The sequence below is a fragment of the Microtus oregoni genome, unplaced genomic scaffold (genome assembly GCF_018167655.1).
Source record: "Microtus oregoni isolate MIOR12 unplaced genomic scaffold, Mior012 000013F_ref0000133, whole genome shotgun sequence".
In the NCBI taxonomy this organism is placed as follows: domain Eukaryota; kingdom Metazoa; phylum Chordata; class Mammalia; order Rodentia; family Cricetidae; genus Microtus; species Microtus oregoni.
Window position 1 is genome coordinate 46,649,201 of NW_024543072.1, and position 13,214 is coordinate 46,662,414.

General features: G+C 44.0%; 1 protein-coding gene across 2 annotated transcripts in view; it reads left to right on the top strand.

Moving 5' to 3' along the window:
- Positions 1-13,214, top strand: part of CUNH1orf21 (chromosome unknown C1orf21 homolog) — a 194,445-nt gene that overhangs the window by 78,414 nt on the left and 102,817 nt on the right. For both annotated transcript variants that reach the window (XM_041662526.1, XM_041662527.1), the window contains exon 2: positions 7,596-7,820. In XM_041662526.1, the coding sequence (XP_041518460.1) occupies positions 7,727-7,820 (94 nt within the window). In that variant the 5' untranslated portion in view covers positions 7,596-7,726. The remainder of the gene's footprint in view (positions 1-7,595; positions 7,821-13,214) is intronic.

The following is a 13,214-nucleotide window of genomic DNA, read 5'->3' on the forward strand; positions in this document are numbered from 1 at the left end:
TTTTACCTGTTAAATTCTCCAAGCTTTCAGGGCCCCTCCAGATCACAAATAGTAAGAGAAAGTATAAAGGTTCCAGAAGGTAGGGTTTGAGGTAGCCGAGGCTTTCCTGTAGAAGTGTGTGTCTGCAGTCTGGGTTTCGTGAGCCACTAGCCCTCCCAGACTCCACACATAGTTGGATGTAAGGCTGAGATCTCAGAACGAGCTCTTAGGTCAGAGGGGGCACCAGCCTCTTGTGGGAGCATTCCATGTATTTTGGTTCAGACACTAGAAGGAAGAGGGGAAGTTATTTCAGGAGAGAAGACGTAAGAGGTGTGTTTATATTTTTATTTATATTTATTTTACATATGTATTTATATTTATAGAGAAACTGCAATTCAAGATTTTAGGATCTTTTCAGTGTCTTTTCAGTGTCCCTACTTTATTTAAAAGTGTAACTAATTCTGGCCATCTTAAATATATCCATTCTGAAATATCAATACCAAATTAAGTTTTCAAATAAAATCCATGTAGTCCTTTGTTGTTTCCAAGGTATGAAGACTCGTTTGTTTCTGATTCCTGTTTGTTTGATTTAATTGTTTTAAGATTCATTTTATTTTTGTGTATGTATGAGTGAGAGAGAGCGGGGAGAGGATAGAGTTTGTGGGTGTGCCGCGTGCGTAGGTGGGGGAGGGGCTGTAGAGCTCAGGGGAGTTGGATCTTCTGGAGCCAGAGTTATAGGCAGTTGTAGGCCACCCAATTCGGAAACTAGGAACAGAATTTGGGACTTCTGCAGGACTAACTTTGAGAGTTCACACTACTGTGGGTGTGTGGTTTTAATCAAGAGCTCTTTAGCTGGCTGCCTTCCCAGAAGTCATGTCTCCTGCTCACAGACTTCAGTTTATCTATACAGGTAACACAGCAATAGAGTTAGGAGGCACACGCTAGTGGCACAGAGTTCTTGTCCTGAGCTCGAAGGATGGTCGTTACACAGCTTTTTCTAACCAGTTCCCTACAAGAAGCATTCTAAGAATTAATTTTGTTTATGAAAGCCAGAATAGAGAAAGGGGAAAGGAGCTGAGGATTGTTCTGTTTTTCAGTTTTTGCACATTGAAGCCATAACCTGGACATAAGCCAGTCATTATCAGAAGTAATTTTACTACCCTGTACAATTCTGAGAAATCCAAGCTTACAAGCATCTGCTAATGAAGAAAGTGGTTTTTTGATTGATTGTTTGTTTGTAGGAGGGAGGCCACTTATTGGTTCCCAGCCACTTAGCCCCGAAATAATCACACAGAAACTGTATTAATTAAATCACTGCTTGGCCTATTAGCTCAGGCTTCTTATTAACTCTTTCTTACATCTTAATTAGCCCATAATTCTTATCTGTGTTAGCCACATCAGCGAGGCATTCTCATCTTGCTTCCTCTGTGTTTGGATGACGACTGTAGACTGATCATTTCCTCTTCCCAGAATTCTCCTTTTCTCATCGCCCCACCTCTGCTTCCTGCCTGGTTGCCCACCTATACTTTCTGCCTGGCTACTGGCCAATCAGCATGTTATTAAAACACAAGTGACAGGGTATAGACCATTGTCCCACAGCAAAAACAGAAGTCTTGGGAGTTAATAGCTTATTGCCAATCACCGTGATGCCACATGAGTGTGAGGGGAGAGGTGAGAATGTTCTTTGATGCTAACAGAAGATTTGACTTCCAGATACCTTCATGTCAAACGTGACATCTTTATGTATTTTTAGCAATCACAATGATGTGAAAAGGTGTTAACAGTAGCTCAGGGATAGCAAAGCTTCAAGATTAGAAATCACTTTTAAGTTTCCTTTCGTCTCCCCCCAAGTGGGCTTTTGTGTTAGCACTCATTACTGGGAGATACAGCAGATGTGCAGACAGACTGATTAGTTGTGTGTGTGTGTGTGTGTGTGTGTGTGTGTGTGTGTGTGTATAGTGTGTGTGTGTGTTTGTCTGTGTGTCTGTGTGTGTGTATTTTTTAAGGCGCTTGGATGCTGACTCTTCAGTGAGAGAGGAGCTTCTAGATGCTGTCTTGTCTTGCTTTTCCTTTTTAATCAAAAATACAAAAGGGACCACTTCACCCTGGTCTATTCATAATGCAGCTACATCCTTTTCTTAATTGCTGACTTCATAGCCCTCTGTGTGCCCGTTGCAATCAGAGTTTGGTTTCTTTCCAGTCCTGCAGGCCTCGTGTGGGCCTTTACATCCATGTTCTTTCTGGCCTAGGCTTTCTTTATGGGTTTTACCATTTTATTTATTTAGTTTTTTTCCAGATGTGTTTTTCTTCACAAGAAAATTGTCTTTAATATTTTTATCCAAAATGAAAAGGTCTCTGGTTAACTAGTGGGAGACAAGATTACCTATAACATTGCATAATCCAAAATCTTTTTTGTTTAAACAAAGGATTCATTTATCTCTTTGATTTTCCTCAAAAATAGAATTTTTCTTGCTTCATTTTTGAGTTTTATGGAAGTGATTTTTAAAGTGAAACCCCACCTTTCCTTTTTAATAGGGCTGAATTATGCGGTATGTGGTAGGGGTGCATATGGACAGAACTTCCCACGCTATACCATGAGTTAGTGTGGAGTAATAATCATGCTCCTTAGGATGTTGCATGAGGCGTGGAAAGACAGGGAAGGGATGCACACACACGGTCACACATCTTTAAAGTCCTTCATAAAAAATTGAATTAGGTTTATAGATTTGATGATGCATTTTATAAAAAAAAATGGGGAAATGGCCTCTAAAGATGACGTTGGATTAGGTTAGTCCGTGGTATTGTGGTTTTCACGTTGTGAGGACATTGCGCATGTTATGTCGGCTCCAGTCATCTGAGGAGAATTACACACAAAGCCATAAGCAGTTATTTTGGCTCTGTTTTCTGGGCTGTCTGATGGGCCTGTCTCATAGATTCTTTAGCTTGAAAACAAACCAGCCTGTGAGTCAGTGTTAGAAATGTCCATCAGACTTCAAAGAGATGCTTCAGTTCAGCTCCCACCCTGTGATGTGCAACTTCAAGCAGTAGCGTGCTGTTAATAGCGAGAGGTGGAAATGTGGGCTCTGCAGGCGTGTGCACCCTGAGCCTTGCCTCAGAGGCGTAAATGAGTAGGCCAGGCGGGGGTTGGGGAAGAACCCCAGCAAGCTAAAGGAGACAGGGAAGCTGAAAGGAAGCCAGTGTTTCTGGGAAGGGGACAAACCGAAGGGGAGTTTTCGCGAGCAGGTGATTCTGGCAGTCTTCCGGGGAGACATTTCTGCAAGTTTGTGCAGAAGGAAGTCTTAAGTTGAATTCAAGTTGAGTGAGAGAATTGTAAGTGGAGATGAAATCTTGACATGACATGCTAGGATGAAAGATTATGCAGTTCAAAGGTGATTTGATGATGACTCCTTAGTTGTGGTCTGCTCTCAACCCCAGCACCTCTCTAGGCTCCCTTGCTCAAAGTGGAGCCAGGTGCCCTTGTGGTAAACTCCCTGTTGGCTCTGTACTTAATCTGCAGTAGCTGGACCACAATGCTGCAAAACTGGTCTAATTACCGGTTTCAGTGATCATTTGTATCCTATGGGGGCAGAGGGGAAAATCGTATCTCATCTTGCCTACAACTGTGTGCTTGGTGCCTACCAATCACGGTGTATTACGAAGGAGTTTTTGATTAACAGCCACTAATTAAATGATTGAATGATTGGACAAGCGCTTATGACATAGTCAGAACTTTTCCTCGGTGATCTGGGCTAGGAATTGGAGATCTGCCCCTCAAATGATTCCATCACCACCAACGGAGTGATCTTAATAAAATAGCTGTAAACCTTGAAAGTGTCACTTTTAAAATCAAATTAATGCTACAAGCTATATAATATATTTAAAAAATAAACTCTACGCTGATGCTGGCGAGGGAGTGCTTACTGAGTGGCCGTTTATCAAAACATGATGAGCTGGATGTGGCGGTGCATGCCCATAGTCCCAGCCACATGAGAGACTGAAATGAAGATCTCTTAAGCCCAGGAGTTCACGGTTTCTCGCCCTTTCTCCCTCACTTCTTCCCCCTCCCCTTCCCCTTTCCCTTTTGCTCTCTCTCCCCCCTCTCTGTGATATTACATGATATAATGTATGCTAAATATATAAGTAATTAAACTGAAACTTCCTATGGAATCGTGTGAATTGGATACAGATTGTGCTCGTACCTATTAACCTGACCCTCACTCCAGTATTGAATAACAGAGACATTCTTTTAAGAAGCATCTTACATTGTCTTAAGTTGTCTCATCTTTGTTAGCCTGAAGCAACATGTTCTTTTCCATATCACTAACTTTTTACACCCAAGTAAAACTTTAATTGAAGCCCAGCTTTTACGAATGAGGAGCGTCATGAAATGCTTCTCTGGGTCAGAAGGTTCGTTCCTGTCAGATTCTGATCTGAATCTCTCCGTGCCTCTGGTTACAGCTTCCATTGGTTTCAGTGACTTGAAATCATTGAAGGTTCTAATGTTCCTGACTCATTCCCAGGAGAATAATACGTTCACGCGTGTTTTAGTGCCGCACAATGGTTCTGTTTTGTTGCTAGTCACTAACACTCTCTCAAGTGTCTAATTTGTAAAATAATTGTCACGGATATGTATCTAAGGACAAGCATAGCATATGCAGGGTTAGCTCTGTTCTGCTTTCACCCACGTGGGCAGGCGTGTGGCTTCAGTCTCTACATAAGAAGCATGAAATTTCAAATGTGAACTTAGACTGGAAAACAAAACAAACTGAGTTGAATGGGGAAGGGTAGGGTGTTGTCTCTCAGTTCTCAGGACTCCTGGGTGATTGGCCTAATTCCTTTCCATTTCTTTCTCCTGTTTTCACTTCGTCGGTTCTGAAGAGGTGACAAGAGGCAAGGACAGGTTCCTGTCTGAGTGGTTTGTCTCCCTGTGCCTGTGTGAGGCAGATGGCTTGTAGACTTCCTATTTGGAAAGGAAGGGGCTTCCCTCCCCACCTGTGACCTTCCCCTTTGCTGGCGAGCTGAGGATGGAGGAGATGCCGGCCTGAGAAAGGGCTGACAGAAACCGGAAACCATGCAGCGTGGGCAGCTAGAACTCCAGCTGCTATGAGCCAGGGAGGGTTTCTCACCTGCTCTCTCCTACCTGTAGAGACCAGTCCCATCTCTTGTTTCAGTGCTGATTCTTCAGAAACTGGATGAGGTAGGCAGAGTGGGTAACCGTGTTAGTAGTCTAACAGTCTCACAAGAAGCCCTCCTGCGATGACGATTCCAGCTGTGTTAAGCTGGATGGAGTTGGTCAGCCCCACCTTCTTGAGGCTCTTCACAAAGCATCAGCCCTGCAGCCTCTTCCTGCCTTGACCCCTCTGGAGCAAGTGCACAGGCCTGCTCTGTCTTTCCCCAGCTCAGTTCCTGTTCATCTGCTCCCCACATCTGTATGCCGTCGCTGTGTTCTCAGACTGGTCAGTTTCTACCGCGCCTTGTGACGGCACAGAAATCTCACTTCCTCTGTCTAGTCGCTGCCCCCACCCAGTCAGAATTTGACCGCTTTTGGATTCTGCGTTCTACCACATCCCTTACTGTGTGTGTATATCCTTTTTTATTGTCAGAAGCACGTCACTGTCAGGATCCTGAGGCGTATAGTTGTTTCAAAGGCAGAACTGCTAAGTTTAAAATAGCTCCTGTGCATGTGTATTAGTACGTACACCCATAGACCTAGATCTCATCTAGCCTTAGATGAAAATGGTGTGTGAAGGAGGTGTGAGCATCAACTCTCTAAGAATCAGAGTGTCATGATTTGTAATATTTCTGTAAGCAGCCTTATACTTTCTTCTCATGGTCCTTAATAAGAGACTTATCTGAGGGATTATATACAGATAACATATGTCATAGTATTTATTGTCATATATATGTATATATTATCACTGTAGTATTTATTGCAGTCATTATTTGCATGATCATTATATTTACATTTAATTTCATTTATTAAATTAATCAGGATGTTGAGAAAATGCTCTTTGCTGAGGTTTTATGGCTTAAATGATGTGATTTCTATTGATGTCCTTTGCATTCTAAGGAAGGGCCTAGGGTCCAGCAGTTTTGCTGAAAAGTGAGGCTTGCACTGTGCTTTGGTAACACCATCTGGGAGACTTGACAGGCTCAATTGTTCGTAGCAGAAATGGTGGGATGTGGGTGTTGGTGGGAGTTGAAAGAAGAACGGTGCTGTGTTGGTGCTGCCAAGGGCTCGAGAGGTCAGGGTTATGTTGGTAAGGGGTGTGGAAGGGGGGATTTCAACAGACAGCTTCGAGATTGTAGCCCCTCGTTTCCAGCACTGGAAGGGCTGGGTAAGACTGATGGAAATGCAGAAAGAACAAAACAAAATGAAAATATCAGAGCACACTGGGCACAGCAAACCCTGAGAATCCGGGGCAGCTCGATCAGTGTTGCAGGGAAGGGCATCTCACTCTAATAGAACGGGGATTAGCTCTGAGTGACCTATTCATTAACAGTCCTTATGCCTTTACGAGAGACCAGTTGGCACACAGAGGCCAAGCCTGGAATTAGACAACTAACTGAGCGGTGTTTTTCTCTCTCTCCTTACGTTTTCTCCTCAGTCCTTAAAACAGTGAGAGCTAAGCCAAAAGCGAACACAGGGAAACCTAATTCTCAACTCTAGTAGACTCCAAATGCATAGCCTACTCCAGATGCGTAGCCTACTCCGGATGCATAGTCTAGTCAGGATGCGTACCCTAGTCCAGAAGCGTAGCGTAGTCCGGATGTGTAGCCTACTCCGGATGCATAGCCTAGGCCGGACGCGTAGCCTAGTCCCGAAGTATAGCCTAGTCCAGATGCGTAGCCTACTCCGGATGTGTAGCCTACTCCGGATGCGTAGCCTACTCCGGATGTGTAGCCTACTCCGGATGTGTAGCCTACTCCGGATGCGTAGCCTACTCCGGACGCGTAGCCTAGTCTAGATGCGTAGCCAGATGCGTAGCCTAGTGCGGATGCGTATCCTACTCCGGATGCGTAGCTTACTCCGGATGCGTAGCTTACTCCGGATGTGTAGCCTACTCCAGATGCAGAGCCTACTCCAGATGCAGAGCCTACTCCGGATGCAGAGCTTACTCCAGGCCTGTAGTCTACTCCAGATGATGCATAGCCTATTCCAGATGTGTAGCCTAGTCTAGATGAATAACCTAGTCTATGTTTCAGTCTGAGGAGGAAAATGGTCTCCTGAAACCAAGAAAACTTTTGAGCCCTGGCCTGCAGGGAGGGATGGCAGAGAGTTGCACTGTGGCTCTTCCTAGTGTTCTATTTATTCTAGACATTTTATTCTAGACATTTTGAGGTTTCAGAACATCAGCAAGTCTATAAGCCCGTGGGTGCCCAGTCGGTGGTTCTCATTTCCTTGAAAAATATAGACATTCTACATCTCTTTGAAATTGCTCCTTCCCAACATGCGTTGTGTGTGGCAGGCCTTCCTAGGTTGTTTCTGAGCAGGGACTGAGAGGGGATGGCCACACTATACCAAGTGTGGAATTGGGCTGTGCAATCCCCCACCCAGCATGGAACAATCCCAGGCATGGAGTCTCCCCTTCTCATCCAGCTTTCTCTGCTTGCAGGTGCACGCACTGTGACCAACGCAACGACGAAGTGGATTTCCTTTGTGTTTAAAGAGAGAAGAAGAAAAATGTCCCCGTGTCTGTAGAGATGATTTGCAGTTCAGCCCGGCTGAAGCTGACCGAATGAGACTATGGGCTGTGCCTCTGCCAAGCATGTTGCTACTGTTCAAAATGAAGAGGAGGCTCAGAAAGGGAAGAACTACCAGAACGGAGATGTGTTTGGCGGTGAGTGCTCACACACTTTGCTCTTGGCCTGGCTGTCCCAGGCCTTTCACGTTGGTGGCAGTGAGTAACCTGACTGATCCTTGTCTTCCGCCGGGTCAGAGTGGTGGCGAGACTTGAGTGAAATCAACACGGATCTTTTTTTCCTATTGTCGGTTTATATCATGTGGACTTAGGGAGGCTCGGGGAGGGAGGATCACAGAGGTGTTTATACAAGAGTTCACATTCAACCTAAAGAACTGAAGAGGTTTAGTCAGTTTCCATCAGGCAGTGCCGTGTGTGTTCTGGTGGGTGACAACTTGAAAATACAAGCTGGGAGTGGAGTGAGTGGAGGCTTGTAAATGAGAATGTGGGAGTGTTATAGGGTTAATAGCGTGAATCCATATTAAAACATATAACGAAGAGTAGTTATTGTGTTCCTAGTACAAAAGTCACACAAATCACAGTTTCGTGGCCTCTTCTCTTCCCCCTCTCCCCCCAAAAAAGCAGCCTTTAAAAGTGAATATGCTCCACATAGAAACTCAGCTTCCAGAAGCTCTGGGAGTCTGGGTCTTCATTCCTTGGGGGGACCAGTGGAGTAGGGTGGTGTTTGCCGCTGCTTCAGTAGCCTGTAGACTCTGGACCCACAGACTCTTCCCCGTCCATAGGCACCAAGCCTAGGTCACTTACTGGATTTTTGAGCTTCTTGACCTTGGGTTTGTCTTTTGAAAAATCAATTTTTGCTCTGATGGAATGTGAATACTTATATACAATTCAAGCTAGTACAGGGCATCTTTAACAGCTTTTGCTAAATGACTTCAATAGTAATATCTACTGACTGAAAATATAAATAAAAACAGTTCTTTTATTTATAAAATCTCTTGCTGGAAAAGGACTCTCACTGAGAAATGTCTCATCCCCCAGTCATTCTCAAATGATGCTGTCACTTGGACAACAGTTGTGTGTGTGTGTGTGTGTGTGTGTGTGTGTGTGTGTGTACGCACGCACGCACACACACAAGCATGCAGATGAGTATGTGTGTATAATTCAGAGGACAACCTTGGATTATTTATCCCCAAACATAGTCTACCTTGTTTTTTTTTGAGACAGGATCTCTTTGACTGAACCAGACACAGGGACCCGGCTCAACTCCATCTCTCCAGTGTTGGGATTACACTGGCCTCTTTGTATGAGTTCTGGGGAGCAGACTCAGGTCTTTGTCATATAAAGCAAGCTCTAAACTGACTGAGCCGTCTCCCAGCCCTGGAATTTGAGCCATTGTAATGATTGTTCTGGAGCTGGAATTTCTACTGTTCTATTAAAATGTATTCTCATGAATGAGAAGTTCTGTTCCTGTGACAAATTTGCCTCTTGTGGTGACTATCTGGAGGATTTAGAAATGTAAGGGAGTAATGGATATTTGAGCATCTTAACAGAGCCAGACACCAGCTCACTGGAACTGCAGATAGTGGGAAAGCAGCTAATTGTAACTGGAGTCATTATTGTAACCCTTAACTGCTAAGAGAAAATGATCCACCATCAGGATTTGTTTAAACTAGCCTCTGTGTGATGGTCTGTCATGATCAGTTTTGTAAGGGAGCTACCTCAGATGGAGCTGCCACCATATGTCAACACCGGGAGGCATTTGCGTTCATTTTCGTGTTGAATTTTCACAACAATCCTGTGAAATATGTGCTGTCTCAATTTGCATATGTAGAGGCTGAATCACAAAAAGCTGACTGCTTCAAAGCCTCCTGGCTATTCAGCATCAGCATCTGCATCCTGGGGCCCTGGGTCACCTCTTCATCCCTTGCCTTTCCCTAGTGTATGGCTGCTTCCCATCGCTGTCTACTGTTTAAGGCCTTTTGCTAAGCATCATGGAGATTACAGAGGTAAATATCCCACAGATCTTGCTGTCTTCTACTTTGTGAGAGGATAGGGAAGTGTTGTGAGGCAAAATAAGTCAAATATCAGAAGATACCTGTCATGGTAAGACTCAGGCATGGACTGTCTTAACTTTAAAGGCAGAATCAGGATGAATTCTTTGCAGAAGTGGCATGCAAACCTGGCCTGGAAGAATCTAAACTTGCCGGATAAGAGTTCAGGAGAGAACTAGATGAGAAAAGGCTGGAGGTAGTGGCAGACATACTCAGAGTTTTGAAGACTCCAGTTTGAATGGAGAATAAAATGCAGGTGAAGAAATCCAAGTCAAGGTTAAATTATAGGAAAAGTAATATCAAATAACAATCTTTAGAAATAAAATCTTAGACTGCAAGGACAAAATTTTGTTTTTGTTTCCTTTTTTTTTTCTGAGACAGGGTTTCTCTGTAGCTTTTTGGTTCCTGTCCTGGATCTAGCTCTTCTAGACCAGGCTGGCCTCAAACTCACAGAGATCCGCCTGCCTCTGCCTCCCGAGTGCTGGGTTTAAAGGTGTGCGCCACCACCGCCCGGCTCAAGGACAACATTTTGTGATGTCAGTATAGAGTATTTATATTCTGTGCCGCCTAGCCATCTTTTTCCTTGTTGAGTTGCAGCTTGCACATGCATGAAGACTGTGTTTCTCTAGTGTACTGAGTGTGTTTCTCAGAAGTTAGCATTTGCTCGCCAGCTGTTGCTGGGTAGACTCTCAGCCTCAGGGTTGTGCAACAGGCAGTGTGGCTTTGCTTGCTGGGTCAGCTGGGATGCTGCTTTACTCATCTTCCTGGTCCTACACACCTTGAGCCACTGAAGGCAAACCATCCCTTCTAAGAACAAGAGTATAACTGGGTCCTAAGGATAGATACGCATGTATGCCACATTTCACGAGTCAAAGCAGGTGACAGGCCCAAGGTAAAGACGGGCAAAAGGACGTGCCTGACCACACTGCAAGCATGCAAGGATATACATGCAATGAGCAGCTAGAATTTGGGTAATGAGACTGTCCCAGGTCTGCCTAGTCCTCAATGGCTCTATGCGTCCTTGTGGTCCAAATATAGGAAGTGTAGTTAAAGACTCTGCTGAGGTGACCTTTGTTTGTTTCTTTGTTGTTTTTTAATTACCCTAATACTCATTGAAATTTTATTTCCCCCAGTATTTACTATCTTGTTAGTTTTTTTTTTTAACATAAACGTTTGCAAGTTTGTGGTACAATGTTAATTAAAGCAAGAATATAACTAGTCATGAAAGATTCTTTTTTTTTTTAAACCCTACCAGAGTCTGACAGTAGAATTCCAGAAATTCAGTATTGAAGAAAGGGCTGTTACTGAATGCTGTAGTTTAAATTTGACAAGATACATCCTTGTTTCTCTACTTAAATTAAGTTGCAGGGCAAAGCCCCCATCCCAATATTCTCACAGATAGTACAAGGTTCCTGGTTTTGAGACAAGGTTTCTCAGTAGCTTCGGAGCCTGTCCTGGAACTTGCTGCAGAGACCAAGCTGACCTGAACTTACAGAGAGCACCGCCTCCCGAGTGCTATCACCACCATCAGGCTCTCCTGCAGTTTCAAGGTTCTGTTATTGTACAGTACACAGCCTCAAACTCAGTCCCACCTCATGGTACTGATGCGTTATTTCTCACCGTTTGGTGGAACCCTGGGACCTGGCTGCTGTCCTCCCCACGCCCAGTCACACAGCTTCACTTAGCGGGGATCTTCCGTGAGCTCTACTGTCCAGGAAGTCCTCAAGCCTCTGCTGCAGACCTCTCTTTACACATGGTTGTCTAACTTTTCAAATGGTGCGTCTCGTCCACATGAGGAAGGTGAGGCTGCCGAGTGAATTTTCTCCTACCTTCTTCTCCTCAAATCTTTTTGTTTTCCTAAGGTAAACTGCTGCCTGAGCCGTTTCTAAGGTCTCAGGAAAGCGTCTCTTTGGTTTTGGTGTTTAAAGTAAGTCGTATATTTGTTGATAAGTCTAATCTCTCTTATCAGTTGGTTAGCAAGCTGTGGGCAGAAAGTGCACACTCTTCAGAGGACCCAGGTTTCCAGAGAGCCTAGGAGCAGGATGCAGAGGGGATACCCAGAGGTCAAGTTGAACACTGACCGGACCAGCCCCCTTTTGTAACGAAACTGGCTCTAAGTGCTGCTAAGTCTGGTTTAAGGAGCACCTGATGTTTATACCAGCCTTTTAAACAGAGGCGGGTAGATTATTGTAGTAAAAATTTTTGGTTGCCATTGTAAGATCAAAAGCTGGCAAGCGAGTCAGGAACCTGGCGGCTGTCCTTTATGTGGACTTAAATATACTCTCATTCTTGGTGGTACATAAAGTAACAACATGAAGCGTGTGTGTGCGTGGGGGGGGGGATGGAGGGAGTGAGGGAGGGAGATACTCTTACACCAGTCTATGACCTGTCTAAAACTCTGTAGGGACCAATTTCTCAGGGCAGTGGTGAAGATTAAATGATAAAATTCTTCATGATGTATTTAGAAATGCAGATCAGTGGGAGGCAAAGTAATAATTCATTGTCTATCCCTCATAATGATTGTACAAAGTGAAGCTTCATTAAGGACACTTTGCTCCTGCAGTAATTACGGAGAGGAGAATGTGTATTTGTGTGGTACAGTAGCCATTGGCCGCACGTGGCTCTGGTATGTGGGTGATGTCGCTAGGCCCAAGATGCTTGTCCATTTTGTACAAAATGAAGAATTACTGTAGAAAATAATATAAAATAGCTCATTAAAAATTCTACTGTTGCTCACATGTTAAAATGATGATTTGGGTCTTCCAGATTAAGTAGATTGCATTATTAAAATTATGTGCACCTGCTTGCTTTTCATGCAGTCACTAGAAATACCAAGAGTCCAGGCCAGGAGTGGTGGCACACTTTAATCCCAGCACTCGGGAAGCAGAGGAAGACAAAGCTCTCGAGTTTGAGGCCAGCCTGGTCTACAGAGTGAGTTCCAGGACCTGCCAGAACTACCTAGTGAGAGCCTGTATCCAAAAACACAACAACCACACAGCCAGAATGTTAAAGCTGGAGGTGTCTAGGGGGACTTGGATAGAGCTAGGTTATGGTTGTGGAAGCTAAGAACTCAGAAGGCTGAACACCAAAGGATTATCAAATCCAGTCAAAAAGTGGGCATATGAAATAAACAGTTGTTTTTCAAATATATCACTTGTTTTCTATGTGTGGATTACCTTTTTTAAAAAGACACTAACAAAGGAAGAGGGAGTATTGGGAGCTGGGGGTGGTGTAAGTGTGGGTGTGAAGGGTTCATTAAAATCAAAATACTTTATACACATGTATAAAACTACCATGAAACTCACTCTTTCATATATTACTATACATTATTAATAGTAAAAAGAAACACAGGTGGCCAGTATATAAAAACATGCTTTTTTGTAAAAAATTGCAGTCTGCTTGGGTGCTAAAGCCTTTGAGAGGCAACACTCTTCTGCCTGAGGGAAGCTGTTTCTGGAGACTTGACAATATTTAATTAATT